Source organism: Oryzias latipes, chromosome 18 (assembly GCF_053564925.1).
Source record: "Oryzias latipes strain Hd-rR chromosome 18, Olatipes_Hd-rR_3.1".
Lineage (NCBI taxonomy): Eukaryota > Metazoa > Chordata > Actinopteri > Beloniformes > Adrianichthyidae > Oryzias > Oryzias latipes.
In genome coordinates, this window is record NC_136254.1 from 24,560,802 (window position 1) to 24,576,414 (window position 15,613).

The window sequence follows — 15,613 nt, forward strand, 5'->3', positions numbered from 1 at the left end:
CAGGCTAATATCACATTTGCGGTACAGATGGACTTGGAGAAATATCGGGCAGATAACTGCTCACATGCAGACGGATCAGGCTTTCGTCCTAAACGACACCAGCATGCTTTACATCAGGAAGGACTTTGGACAATCTTTAAAATGTTGACGACAAAAGCAGTCTATTAAGATGACGGCGCCCTCCAAAGTCCTCATCCTATGGAAAGTTGCTGCATTGCTCCCTAGGGCCTGCAGGTGGTGCAACAGCACAGGCAGAAGAGCCAGAAAATGGATTTTCATCTTCAGGAAAAAGGACAAAAATGGAGTTGCATTTAAAAAAAGTTTTCAAGTTAATACTTTAAGCAGTCGAGGACACGCAGTAATTGTCAAAGAGTAAGGTTGCCTATTTACAGAAGTGAGAAGAATGAATCAATTATTCATTGTAGGGTCCAAAGAATATGCGACATGTTCAGTTTGTCTATCATTATAATACAGTTTTGTAAATAGGCTCTAACCGTGTTCACTACTGTTTTTTTTTTTTTTTTTTACTCCTGGCACAATCCACTTCCTCTGTCTGCCAGCCCACCAGCTTTATAACGTTCAGCTTCACTAAACTGATCTGCCATGATTTGCCACTGTTTATGCATGAATGCTGCAGTCTCATATCACATTCCTCTCTACAACACTACTGTGGAATAATAAACCCTGTCTGAGTCTTTCTGGCTCTGTGTTTTCTGCCTTCCATCGGCGTGTGTCCATGTTTCCCATGATTGCTGCATTTGACAACGCAGCCATAGGGAGCTCAGCAAAGCATACGGCCGTCCAAGTTTAATTTCCTCCATCAGATGGAACGATAGTTAGAACAAATGTACTTTAGCGGGGGAACCACCGCGTTTTCTGCCTTGCGATCCACCTCCATTGTTTATGCAGGTGCTCTTCAGAAGATGTTTGTGTCTCGCATTTGAATTCTCCAGCAGCGCAGCGATTAATTGTCACATTTTTTTTGTTTGTATTTCAGGAAATTGACGAAGCCTGCAAGCGAATTAAGAGGGAGGTTGAGGACCTGGGGCCTGAAGTGGGCGATATGAAAATCATCCCCCTGTACTCAACATTGCCTCCACAGCAGCAGCAGAGAATTTTTGAGCCATCCCCACCCAATAAACCAAATGGCGCCATTGGAAGAAAGGTACAGCCCTCCCATTGCTACCAAAAGTATCTTTTAACCCTTGTGCTATCCTAGGCACTTTAACATTGGGAGTTGGGTCATCTAAACCCACTAGACAGTGCTCTGAACCTTTTTTCTTCAATGATTTGTGATCTTCACTGGTGTCCATGGATTCCATGAAATCTTTCCACCTTTATCCACCTTTGTCATGGTAGGGAGAACACGTCAACGTAAGGGTGGGGTCATCTAAGATAGCACAAGGGTTAAAAAGAGAAGGTTGGAGAGACAACGAGTGTAATGCCACATTCAAGCCCAACACGGGACGTTTGGTGCGACAGCATAGACAGCAGAAATGTCGTACTGGTGCGAATCTCGTGAATCTCGCTCCAGGCTTTTTCGTTCACAGCTCTGTTCCAATATTTGAAAGACTTTTGCTGTGTCCAAATTCCAAATTTGAGGGCTGCGTTCTTCTTGGGCTGCATTTGTAGGCTGCTTATGTCACAGCTCCGCGACAAGTGCTGTCCAAATTCAACGACTCCTTCAAATGTGGCCAACAAAAGCGGCCTTCTTTCCCCCGATTTCAAGGGTTGGTCTGGTGTATCCTTCTATGCGGTCCATATCCCAAGATGCATTGCGGCTGTACCTGGAGATTTTTTGACAACATTGGCGGACCGTGAAGCAGGACCCGGAATTAGAAATGGTTGCACCTCTAAGATTAAACATTTGATCAAATAATAATAATTGAAGGACGCAGCCCTCGAATTTGGACACACCCTTTAAGTCATTTAAATCCAGCCGGGCACAAACGGCAACTATTAATTTTTCCTCCGTGATCAATTTTTAAACAAGTCTATACTTCACCCCCAAATCCAAGTCCCTGATTGGTCAAACTTCAACCTGGTTTAACCATAAAACGCACATTTTCTATATAGAGCCCCAAAGAGGCTGCAGAAACTTGCATAGCTATGCGTGAATGTGAAAGTTTTGAACCCTGAGCCCCAAAACGCACATTAGTGTAGACCTTTCATTGGAAGTGGTTGCTTGAACGTGCGTTACTGAAGACAGCAGGAACGAAAGGATTGCCATGTGCGGTGTTAGGTGGTTTAGGTGAGACTTCTAGACAATAGAAACTGAAACTTGTTTTCTTTCTGCTTTTCTCAGCTATAGTGTATTACTGACTCACACAACATATGCTGCTTTTGTCAGCATGCAATTCTCTGCTTTAATTAGAACTGGGGCATTACACCATGTGAGCTCAAGGAAAGACCTACAGTCTCTTTCAGTTTGATCTATACATTTCCCCACAAATAGGTGTGCTTTTATTGTCTGCCTAAAGACACATTTTTAATCCATTTAAGTTTTGAATTATTGCAAGTATTCTGTCATTTAGTCTTTGCTACCAATAAGCAAACTTGAGAACCTACATATTCTGTGTTTTTACGGCAAAAATCTTCTCAACCTTTTTTGTCTATCTTTTATTTGTTTGTTTGTGTTGCTTTAGCTCCCGATATATAAAACGGTTATTTTTTCCAGCACCACAGTAAAAGTAATCCTAACTTTATCAAAATAAGATATTGTGAATTGTTTGACGATTGACAAACTAACCGGTCGTTCAAATCTGTTGCTAGCTTAAATGTACAATGTATTAGTTCCTTGTTTATCACAGGGGCTACTTTCTAAAAATAACCTACGATGGGTGAAATCTGCAAATTTCAACCATATTTTCTGCACCTATTAAATTTCTCTTGTTTAAACTGTAAAAGTTGAAACCTTTGTAGAAACATAAGTCCAGTTAATAGTGAAAACAAAGATTAAAGATTTATATAGACTTATTAAGATAAAATCTTTCTGTACAGGAGACACGGCATGGAGCAGGTTGATTGTCAATAACTATTTAACAAAAATCACACAAAGTTGCACAAGAAGAAATCCATGAAACAGCGAGTCTGGGAAATGTGAACTGCGATATAGCAGTTCACAACAGTAAACTATGTAACTCTAAACAAAGACTATTAGAATCTTTTTTTAAGAATTAGTAGAGGCAGATTCCATCAATCTTGAATGCTGTTCAAATCAGACCTCAGATATTCTCTGTTGGAACTTTTTAAGCCATGACGGCTTTGATCAGGATTCTTTACTGTCAGTTGACCAGATGATCCAAATATATTTGAACCGGTTTACACAACTGGTTGGTGTTTTTTTTCTTCTTCTTTTTCTTAATTTTAATGGGCTAATCTTGTTGCAGAAATGCATCAAGGTTCATCAAGAATTTTGAATCAATTAACGCTGTGATGCGTGTCTAGTGTCAAGAGAAGAAATTATTCTCTGAATGTTCTCCCCGTGCATGCGTGAGCTTTCGCCAGGCACTCTGGCTTCCTCCAAGTCTAAAATCTTGATTTTTGTTAATTAATTGTTGACTCTGAATGGTCCCATAGGAGTAGATGTGAGTGTATGGTCATCTGTCTGTGTGTGGTCCTGTGATGGCACATTTGATATTAAATACTGGTAGACCTTGAACAGACTGGGAAACTGTACACTTTTTTTTTTTTTTTAGGTAGGCTTCACCAACCTCATGATCCTGGATTTGGTTTAGACAATGGATGGATGCTATAGACACTGAATTCCAATAACCTGAACACATCTGACAGGTGCTTTTTTGGTGAATTTCTCCAGCCTTTTTGGTGAGCTTAGAGTTCCTTCTGCTGATGACACTCATGACTGAGGCATAGATGGGTGTACTTTGCTCTGAATAAGGATAGAAATGCGATTCTATTTACTTTAAGTCAGCTGTGACTCAGTTGATCCATGAGACAATGTGGGCAGATTTTTAAAAGAAAAGGTGTTTTGCATTTTTTTGTTATTTTAAAATTATTTTTTTTACAGGAATACCCCAAAATCTGTACGAAAAACCTTGTGCTGAGTTTTTGATCATATGTTCACAAGTAGAGCAACAGCTCCACCTGCACCGCCATACTGTGGGTGTGGGATCTGAGTGAATATTGTAAGAAGCAGCGAACGAGCATTTCAGCTTTTTGGGATAGAAACTGTTTCCACTCATCTTCCTATATATCCGCTGAACTTGTTGAAAGCAGAATTTCTAGACTATATGAACTGTGCCTCTTGGAAATTAAGCGGGGAGGATGCTTGGTAAGCATCTTTCAGTGACATTTCCATAATTTCCATCTGTTCTTGTAAGAAAATAAAAGTGAAGTAGCAAAGTGCACACCCAGCAACTGCTTTTTGGCTTCCGAATGACACGTTTTGTTGGCTTTTTGTTGGTTTGGTAGAGGTGGCGTCTGAAGTTGCTGTCCTTGAAGTAAATGTGCTTCTCCTTAGTGACTGACTGAGCAACTTATCAAGTGAAAAATGTAGAGATGTCATCCAAGCCAGCCCAAGAGGAAGTAGTGAAAAAGAATTAAGGTTCGGCACATCTGCTCCTGTGCATGCTAACGACTGCATTAGGCACTCCTCAATTAACATAAAGCAGTATCTCGTCAGTGCTCTATTTCTCTTGGAAAGCCACTAATCTTCCATTTTTGAACAGTTTAATCATTTTAAACCAAGGCAAGAATCGACGAATTACAAACAAAGACTTTAATCTTACTTAACGTTCCGGAGTCAGAAACGTGGCGTCTGCTTAAATGTGCTGCAGTTAGTGTTATGATTTGCAGCCCTGGCATACGTGGAATATTCCCCTCCAAATGTCACTTAAGATTCTTTCATGTATCCATTTCAATGAGCTTTGAATGTCGGCGCGTCGGGCGCTGCTCTGGGCCGCGTCGACGGAAGGCTTTATTTGTCAACAAGGCAGCGCTTTTTTTTTTTTTTTCTTCAGCAGAGGGTGTGAACGATGGCTCCTTTAGCTTTAGTGCTTCTTCTCGTGCAGGTAATAACCCAGAAATAACGTGTAGAGATGATGCTCTAATGATATTAGTGATGAAGAAAGCTTGGATTATTCAGTGCTGCAACAGACTGGAAGGAGCCAGCCTGCCTTCAGTGTAATGGTCCTGCCCTGGATAATCCCTCAGAATCAATGCAGTCAATGAGGCCATCCATATGATCATGAAATGTGAGAGGGTGTCATGTGTGGCATCTGCTGGAGCACTGACTGTGACCCTGCACGCATGACAGAGACGGCCTCACCTAGTTCATTTGTATCCACACTAACTGAACTATTGTGTGGGAGGAGAATGCTACACCACATTCGAATCAAATCAACTTTATTTATAAGTCACTTTAACACGGCTACAAGCCGCTGTACAATAAATGATTTGTCATTTAGTCATATTATTTTGCAGTCATAACTTTTCTGTTTCGGTTTAATGCCTTCATCACATGCATCCGTACAGGGGTTAACCCGTATAGGTGCTGCAGGTTTTTGGGTTGCAAGGGCCTGTAGAGGGTTGTCGACAAGGGTGGCCGTATCTCAAAGGGATTGCAGGTGTGCCTTGGAGTTTCTTTGAGGAATGTCACAAAGATTGGACATGTGATTGTTGTGGGTGTGATTTGCAGGGTTAATGTAGGCTGCATGCAGATGTGACGTACGGGTGATGCCGTCATTTGGGGCCTTGGTGCACGTACTGGCTGCTTGTGCACAAATGCTGCTTGCACGGGGGATGCAGGTGATACCTTAATATCTGTAGCACGCCCAATGGATGCCCACTCATATGACCTTTTCTGTGATGTCTAATATCCTAATTTCTAACAGCCAGTCTGCGGCTAAAGGTTGTGCAAGAGGCGCGCACTAACAGACGCCTTCAGCAGTGTGCGGCTTTTTGTGTTGGGTTGAAAAACAGAAAAATCTGTACAATGTGTCTGCGTCCTACCTACTTCACACTTACTTACCTTTATGTGTTTGAGTGTTCGCTATGACCTGTCGCCTGCAGCATGCTCAAAGATAAAAAAGGGGCATAAACAACTTTGTTCTATGGACTCACTAAAAAGGTTGTGGCGACCACCTGCGTGCATTCTACAATCTACGTATATTCTTGCCCATTTTTTGCCCACAAAAAGCCCGTATCTACCTATAAAGGCAGTTGGGACTAAGCTTTTAACTTGTGTACTAGCTGGAGTGAGCCTCTCAGGTTACAGAGTGGCCATTTGGCGGTAAACTCTCAGGCTGGGAGGAAAGCCTTGCTTAAAAGGCGACTCTTGAAGGCTCACCGCCTGAAGGCAGTCAAAGGGGGTCAAAGGGAACACAACAAAGGATATGAGTCGAGGGTGTAAAATTAGTTCAGTGGACTTCTCTCTCTTAGAAGACTGCAATGGTGGTTTGGTTTGGACTTGGCATGTTATTGCAAAGACCGCCAGGAAAGTGGATGGCTGCCACTATAGGGTAGTTCATGTCAGCTGCTAATGGTAAGTGTTGTTGAACCAATAAAGTATTCCTGTGGCAGGAAACTTGGCTAAAGATTGTATTTTTTACATGTTTAGATGCCATGTTTTTTTTTTTTAGTCATCAGCCAGATAGCAGCAGAAGTTTGTGAAAATGGTTAAAAACCTCTTCTTCTGCCGGTCATCCTTTTTTGCGAGCTTGCTGACAGTGAGATATTAATAAACTGCTGTTGTGATGCGACTGCTTGGATAATTTTGCTTTGATTCATCAGTCATTTCTCATAGATGTCTTTGCTACGAGGGATAATTGTATATCTGAGGCTGGGACAGAGTGCAGGTCCATGGTTTTCCCACTGGTCTTGTTCTTAGAAACAAGCAGATTTTCATGGCACTTTTTCTCTCTTTCCTGCTTCCTTTTCCTCCTCCTTGCTCTATTTCTCAGCACAAAGGCAGCTGGGGAATATCGACTGAGCACATGATGAGCCTATCACAAAAGCAACGGGCACACAGCAGACAGATATTTTGACCACTCCACATAAAGACTTGGTACATAAAGCAGCTGTTCTGAAAGGAATTGGTTTAATCTATTTGTTTTTAAAAGAAAAATGTTAAGAGTTTTACTTTCTGACACAGACATTGCTGTCTGAACACATTTTTAGGCAATTATTTCAGTTAATAGCAGTTTTTTTGTTAGTTTGTGAGTCAGCCTTTCTCCTTTTTTTGTCTTGATTCACTCAACCAGGCAACAAAATATTTTGCCTCTTTTGAAATGTAGCCGAGAATTCGAGAACATTCTGTCCTGTTTGTAGGTATGTGCAGGTTTTGCTTGGTGCATTTTGGGTAAAATTTGATACCATTTAGATATGTGCAGTTAATGCTTGTTGCATCTTGGGTAAAATTTGATACCATTGACTGTACCGGTACATAAAAACTGTACAGCTATTACTCAGTCATATTTGTCTGACCATTCTTGCTCTGTTACCTTTTGTTTGTTTTTTTTTTTAAACATGTTTTTGCTAGTCCTATTTGTTTCATGATATTTTGTTTAGTGCATTTTAGTGAAGTCATAAACTGACCAATTGAATGTCTTTAGCGTAGCCAGCTTTCCAATGGTAGGCCTTCCAAGAAGCTCACTCCTGATTGGCAATAGTGGTTGCCATAGAAACATTGACTTAGACTGAATTATTGCTTATTGACGTCGTCTGGCTCCAACATGGTGGCATATGTACCATTAAAAAAAATGGCAACTGAATTGACCTCATTTCGGGGTTTTTTTGTATTTTTTTTTTAACTTTAATCATTACAATTTTACTGGGCAAGTCTTGATGCAGAAATGCATCAAAGAAAGAATTTTGAATTAATTAATTATTTAATGGTGTGATTTTTATCTAGTGCCAAGAGAAGAAATGATTCTTTTAATGATCTCCTCGTGGTCCGTACCATGTAGTCATATCCAGACTACAGAGTTGGCAGAAATACATTTTCTACACTCACTGTTCAGTTCTTATATGCTGTCGGTGATTGACAGGAAACCTTAAGAAAAGCATATAGCTGAAGATCTGCTGATGGAAGCCGCCTGAACACTTGTGCTTTACACTTGAATACAATTAAAATATATACATACATACACAGTATTTTTTGGACTATAAGTCACTCCAGAGTATAAGTCGCAGCAGGAAAAAGTGAGTAAAGAAGAACAATATAATTTTGGGAGAAATGTATTTGAGAAAATACGGGACCAAGAGCAGACATTTAATCTTGAGAGGCATATCATATTAACGGAGTAGATAACTATAATATACTAATTATATGCTTGCTTCACTAATGGAACCATATTTAGCTTCATGAAATATAGAGGAATTAAATGGGTGTCAAGCATATTAGCACAACATATCAGCAGTTATCAGCGGCCGTGGTGCAGCGGTAGGGCGGTCGACCCATGGTCGTAAGATTACAGGTTCAACTCCCGCCTTGCACACCCATAAGTTGAAGTGTCCTTGGGCAAGACACTGAACCGCCACCAGTGTGTGAATGTGTGTGTGGCTGGGTGAATGGGACTGTGACTGTAAACCGCTTTGTCCTTGTAGGTAGAAAAGCGCTATATAAGTAAACGCCATTTACCATTTATTCAGATAAGCTTAAAGAAGATGCTAAAAGGTCAACTTCAAATCACTAAATTATTTGAATTGTGTGTCTGAGTGTCTTTGGAACTACCCTGCAGAGGTCGGTGCCTATTGATTTAAAAAAAAAAAAAAAAGACATATCAGTTGCACCTGACTATAGTTGCCACCCCGACCAAACTAGGCACACATCAAAAAGAAAGTTGTGTTGTTGTCTCCAAAGGCCCCAAGTGGGTCATTTCAGTCACGTGCCCTAATTTTCACAGGTCGTCGTGTCAACAAACATCGCTGAAACGTCCCTGACCATAGACGGTGTGGTGTTTGTAATTGATCCTGGATTTGCCAAGCAAAAGGTTAGCTTCCCCCTTTCTCCCACCACTCTTTATCTGCCGTGTTCATCTGTGGCTGTTGCCTGAGAATCTCCAGATAAACACAGCAGTGTCCAGCTGACAAAGATGGACATGCTTTTTTTTTTATTACTTTTCTCTGACATTTTAAAAAGCCGAGAGTCAAGTCACACACAGCATCAAAGATTTTATAAATGCAATGTCGAATTTTTTTACTGCTTTTTGTTAGCAGCTTGTACATGTGGAAGTTATTATTATTTAAACGCTTTTCCCACGTTAGATTTTTCTTATTTTTTTGCTGATCTATAACAATCCTTCTGTGCTCTCCTTAGGTGTATAATCCACGTATCAGAGTGGAATCCCTTTTAGTCACAGCCGTCAGCAAAGCCTCAGCCCAGCAGAGGGCAGGTCGTGCTGGGCGAACACGGCCGGGAAAATGTTTTCGCCTTTACACAGAGAAGGCTTACAAGACAGAAATGCAGGTGAGAAGCCGAGTGGATTGGAAACTTTTGAAATGATAAAGGGGGTAAACGCATGATTGATTTGTTTTTCATTCTCCAATACCTCAGGCTTTTAGCTTAAGAGCAGCTGTGAAGCTGGAAGATTTTTCTGTCGTGCAATATTTCCTGAAAGAACAATGGTTCTGCCAAACTGAAGCTTTTCCAAACTTCTACCTAAACTAAATCCGTGATAGTCACTTTTGGACAAAATAATGACGTTTGTTTGGGGGATAGGTCTTCATCTCGACAGTTTATTTTTTCCTTTTGATTGCATAGAAATCTTTTTAAACAAGTTGAATAGTTCTTTAAATTTACCAGCCTCCCTGTTTCTGTTCAAGCTGATATATCACTGATGCATAAGCGGACAACAGGAATTTTGTAGAAATAAATGTTCACTTTTCTGTCATTTCTACCTTTTTAATGGCACAGGACAATACCTATCCAGAGATCCTGAGGTCTAATCTCGGTACTGTGGTGCTGCAGTTGAAAAAACTGGGTATTGATGACCTGGTGCATTTCGACTTCATGGACCCTCCAGGTAAGTCTTGTCTTGAACGTATAGTTGGATTTGTGACAGTCGGACACAAAGGCATTTTATCAATCCCAATAAGTAGAAGTTCGTGTGTCTGAATCGTACAAAACAACATATAAAGAAACTCTTAAAAATAGTTAAAAGGTTGTTGAACAGATTTACATCAGCAGGGACTTCCATCATCTCTGTATTGAGGCAGGCAGATGTGCTTGTTTCTTTCTGCTTAAATGTGTTTAGGATTAGACTGTTGCTTCCCTGTGACATCCTTGTTTTTCCTTCACCCTTTACACACTCTCTTCTACTCCACTCCTTACACTATTTATCTGCATGCCGCACTATGCAGAATGACATGAAAACTGCAGAAATGGTGACAATGGTGTCCTCTGTGGGACTCCAATGTTGCTCACTAGTGTCTGTCACTAAGTCGGTTATAGATCCAAAAACACAAATCTACGCACATTTTTATTTTTTTAGTTAGTCGTGACCTTTATTAAGTTAAACGCACTCAAGAAGTTCAAAAATATCACCGGCATATAACAAAATACAGGTGAAAAAAATAAAACGGGAGGAAAAGCCAGCAGACTGTGGAGCTATACATGACAGTAGCAGAGGTAGGGGAGTCATTTGGTGGACCAGGATCTGCAGGATCAGTGTACTATTGGGTGGAGCAGATCAAAGACTTTTAGAAGCAAAGGTGAATCAGCACACCTGCACTGCAGGATCGGTTTACTGAGGGTTGAGTCAAACCTGTTAACTACAGTGTATCAATCACATCTGTATAGCAGTCACCTATCTGTGTAACTACATGACTCGGTTCTCTTCTCCTGAAGACTAAGTCGCAACTGCTCTTACTGGTGAATATAGGCTGTCTGCAAGTGAAAAATGGGCAAACCTGTCCGGAGCACGCATGTAGCCGACACAAAACATCAAAGTGGTAGCCTGCTTGGTGAGCTAGAGCCAAAAATGTTCATGCACAATCTGTGTGACGGCACAAGCATGTCGTACAGATTTTTCTTTTTTCCAAATTTCCCCCCGCCACATCCTGCGGACTGCGCAAGGAAGTTTGTTCAAGTGATGAGTGCGCTCCTGACTGTTAGAATTTTTAGGAAATAAGACAAGAGTGTAGGTTCTGAGGGCATCCTGCAGGCACATGCATATCACGTGCACAGTACACCCTGTGCAAGCAGCATTTGTGTGTGGTCAATAAGGAGCCGGTACGCGTACTCTTCCTCTCAGAGAGCGATGATGTCACAGCAGCAGCCTCTTCCCTTCCCCCCATCCTACTCACCTTAAAAAAAGTCATTAGTAAGCAAGTGAAAATTTTATCTTTTTTTGAACATTTTTGGAGTAAAACAGTATACTCTCCGAAAAGAAAAGACAGCCACATTTTGCTGACATCACTGCCGTAGGCTAGCTTTGAGGGTGCCACTTCATGTAATACCTCTAATTGCTTTAAAGCTCCATCAAATGTCTCTGTTATTCTTCCCTCTTAGATTCTTGAAATAAGTGTTGGCGAGCTTAAAATTCTTTTATTTCACATTGAGAAAGAGATTTATAAATATAGCTCCAAAAAGATGTAGTGTCATTTATTTACACTGACAGGATACTGATTCACAGCTTATTCTTAGGAAAATCATGAACGGTTTCAATGGAGAGCACCACATTTACATGGGAGTTATTGTCTCATCCGCTTGAATCAAGAGCTTACTCCACTGAGTGGACCAGAAGCAGTCCTTCAAAGTTTCACAGGGTTTTGGAGAACTCTTTCTGAATGACTTGCTAGTTTGTGGGCTGCCATAATTCAAAGTTTGTAAAATGGCCATAGATAAAAGACACAACTCTTCTAATTACTTGAATTTATATCTAAAAGTTTCACTTATGCTTAAGGTAGTTTTTGATTTTTAACAAATACTTCTCAAAAAGCAGATTTAAGAATATCATCTCATGCAGTAACGCAACTCAAGGACTGTTGGTGTTTTATCAGTGTCCCATATGTCCCAAAACGTAGCTAGCAATAGATCTTCATGGACTTTAGCGAAAGAGACCATCGGATTAGCAGAAGAAAAACAATCCAAAGAAGTTCCAGCTACTCAACAAAAAACAATGGTTTCTTTATCATTTTAAACTGTCAAACTAATATGATAATGAAGAAAGAAGCACTCAAACTTTACTGAAAAGAAAGGTTGAGGATAATTAAAAAGCAAACAAATAACAGATCACAGTAACGGATCGATCAGGATTCATCAAGTGACAGCTTCACACCAAAGTTACACCAACTTAATTGAATTAAGTTTATTGAAAGTAAAATAACTGTCAGACAACTACGTGTTATTCTTAAGTTGAATGAACTAAAAAAAAATGATTTATTTTCACCAAACTAAATAATTAAGTTAGAACCAAGTAAAAAGTTCATCTTTCCAAATACAGCCCAAATACTCTTTTTAGTGTGCAAGTATCCCTGCTTTTCCTAAACGGATTTCATTAAAGACAACAACAAACACTTGTTTCTATTTTACACACTTCTCTCCTAAATGTGGAAACATGCAACAACAAGGTTTCTGTTGTTGTTTGTTATTCTGGTCCTGCAGCTGTTGTAAGATATTACAATTTTGCCGTTGATCTTCAGTTGAGCTAAATCAACGAAGCATTTTTTGCAGACGGTAAATATTTTTAGGTTGTGTTGTGACTTTGAAATTGCGTTTTGTATTGTTAGAATGGAGTTGGTGATTTGTACTGATCGGCCGGTTCATGCCGTGTCTGTCCGAGTTTCTGAGCTGCACCGGAACTGCTCCGTATCGGAAACAGTTTACACGTAATAGAGGTGCGAGGTTGTGGCGTTTTCCAAAAGACTCTGAGCTCTAATATCTTCTGGAGAGGACCACCACCACTTCTTCTTTTTCCTATTCCCAAGCCCTCCCCTTCCACCCCCGTTTCCCCCCCTTTTTTTTTTCTCACCATAATATAGTTTTCATCTCACCTCTGAGATTAAACCCATCTCTCCCCGTCCACTGTGGCAAATGCCATTTTGAGAATGAAATTGGTTACATCAATAGCAGCACTATCACCTTAGCAATTGCCTTCCCTTTATATTCCTCTAGCGAGACGTGACTGACCTCCAATACTAGCCCCCCAAATTCTCACAAAATGCAAAGGGTAGACGTCACATTTGCCTTGTCTGGAAAGTCTAATTGGGAAAAGTAAAAAAAAGAAGTATTTTTTCAGTATTTGATAGACTACAGTATATAAAAGATTATGAATCAACGATGGAGCTAATTACGGTAGGTGGAGGAAATTAGGTCGACTTAAAGATGGTTATTAAACAGGTTTTATCAAATCAGTTGGATCGCTTACTTTTCTTTAAGATATCTCCCCAGTCATCTTTAAAAATCCACCTCTGATTTGTGGGTGGGACTGCTGCTGTATAAAAACACATTTTATAGGGGTTGATCTTTAAAAATGAATTAAATCGTCTCCAAAAATGAATAAACCCAAATACCTAAACATAACGTCCAAAAGAAGAAAGAAAAAGTGATTTAATTTATCAACGCTTTTGGTCAATTCCTTTTCCATGTGACGTTTTCCAAGAAAGTGGCTTTTAAAACAATTGTTGTTTAATGAACTTTTACCCTTTTGCCTCATTGAGTCAGTAGCAGGTTAATATATGGGATTCTTGCGAGTTGGGTTTTGTCAGTTCATAAAGTTCTATTGTGTTTAGATTACATTTCGGCATTGGTTCACCATACAAGCTGTAGCTGAAGGTCAGTTATTTTTTCACCTTTAACTCTGCTCCACACAACCCACCACTGCGACAAAGTAACACAACCAGCCTTCACTTAGAGTGGAGAGGAAACAAATGTAGAAATGAGTTTTGATGCTCCACATCAATATTTGTTTATCATGAGAAAGAAAAAGATCGTTTGTAAATGAGTTTTTTTGGGGGGGGGATCACTTGAGAGGAAATAAAAAATCAAAGTGTATCGCAGGCGACACTTGAAACTAATTTTGCAGTTAACATGCAACTACTCGTTAAGCTATCAGGCGGTAATAGAGTGTGGTTGCACACGATTTAAACCAAACGATGGGAAGCCTTTGGTCTTAAAATGTTGAAATGTTTTTTGTTTTAGTTAGATATTTAGGACTAGTTCTGTGTGGGATTGTAATTTGTACTCGATCTAATTACATTCGGCATTTGATTTGATTCACAGCGCTCTTTATTTATTTCATTTCCTCTGAATAATTACAAAAACAAAACAACACAAGTTTTTTAATTATGACAATGAAAGAGAAACAGAAGAAAACTTCTTTTTTTTGGTTGTTTTTTTACCTTTTACTTACGGCACTTGAAAATGCCATCAGTACACCTTTTCCCCTGTTTTAAAACGGTAAACACAGAAATGCAGCAGATATCTTACATAAATAAATGTGGATTCCTTAGTTTAAACTCAAAATATATAAATAAAATATTAATTTAGCCTCTTTGATTTGTGGTTAAAGGTCATTGCCTAACCTGATGGCCTTTATTGAAACACGCCTTTCTTTAATTTTAGTTTTAAATTGAGTTTTTTTTGAAAGTAGCGTATCTTTTTGAATTATAAGTACTCTCTATTTTTCTCTATTGTTACTCTCAAATTTATTGTGCATATTATGTGGTAATGATTCACTTCATACATGAATTTTAAAATACTTAATTTGACTAAATCTCCGAATTTAGTATTGATGATCAAGGCAGACATTTGCTTTCCTTTAAGAGCTTCGTGTCCTGTCTTTTAAAGAGCATTTTTAATGGTATTTATTATATTATAAACATTCTATAAGCATTACTTTTTTGATTATGGTTTCAGAATATTTCTAAAGCCCTCTCCCCTCCATCTGTCTTCCTCAGCCCCAGAGACCCTGATGCGAGCCCTGGAGTTGCTGAACTTCCTGGCGGCCCTCAACGATGACGGTGACCTTACTGAGCTAGGCGCCATGATGGCAGAGTTCCCCCTGGACCCCCAGCTCGCCAAGATGGTCATCGCCAGCTGTGAATACAACTGTTCCAATGAGATTCTCACCATCACTGCCATGTTGTCAGGTAATGCTTAAGGCTCCTAATTGAAAATAAAAGAATGTTTATATTTTCAGGATGATTTCAAGCTGCCTTTAGTACGGGATGGGCCCTTTGGCATCTTTTGTGTTAGACTTTTTTTCCAAACAATCCTCATGGTAGGCTGAAGGGTTCTCTAGAGCAGTGTTTTTCAACCAGTGTGCCGCGGCACACTAGTGTGCCGTGGGAGATGGTCAAGTGTGCCGTGGGAAATTGCCCTCATTAACTGATCTAAAAACATTTCCCATCTCCAGGATTTCAGTTCTTTGTTTATCCCAACAGGCCCTGATAAAACACTAAGAAATTGGGAATACGAAAGATCATAAAATACTTTTTTCTTTGTGTTTATTTGATTCTATTCAATACATTTTGATAAGGATGACGATACCGCGATTTAGCCGCAGCTTTAGCTGTTAGGAAATGTTCCGCCCCTTTAACTGTCTCCACCAATCATTCTTGGGATCTTAATCAAATGTCATCAGTCTGACCAATCAGAAGTGGTTAAAGTCTTCACTTCCTTGTTCTGAATTCTGCTGAAAATTCGCTCAGT

General features: G+C 39.8%; 1 protein-coding gene across 1 annotated transcript in view; it reads left to right on the plus strand.

Moving 5' to 3' along the window:
• Nucleotides 1-15,613, plus strand: part of dhx15 (DEAH (Asp-Glu-Ala-His) box helicase 15) — a 34,656-nt gene that overhangs the window by 12,292 nt on the left and 6,751 nt on the right. Inside the window, exons 6-10 of the mRNA XM_004079670.5 lie at nucleotides 998-1,165; nucleotides 8,865-8,951; nucleotides 9,278-9,427; nucleotides 9,875-9,983; nucleotides 14,860-15,051. Coding sequence (XP_004079718.1) covers nucleotides 998-1,165; nucleotides 8,865-8,951; nucleotides 9,278-9,427; nucleotides 9,875-9,983; nucleotides 14,860-15,051 — 706 coding nt within the window. The remainder of the gene's footprint in view (nucleotides 1-997; nucleotides 1,166-8,864; nucleotides 8,952-9,277; nucleotides 9,428-9,874; nucleotides 9,984-14,859; nucleotides 15,052-15,613) is intronic.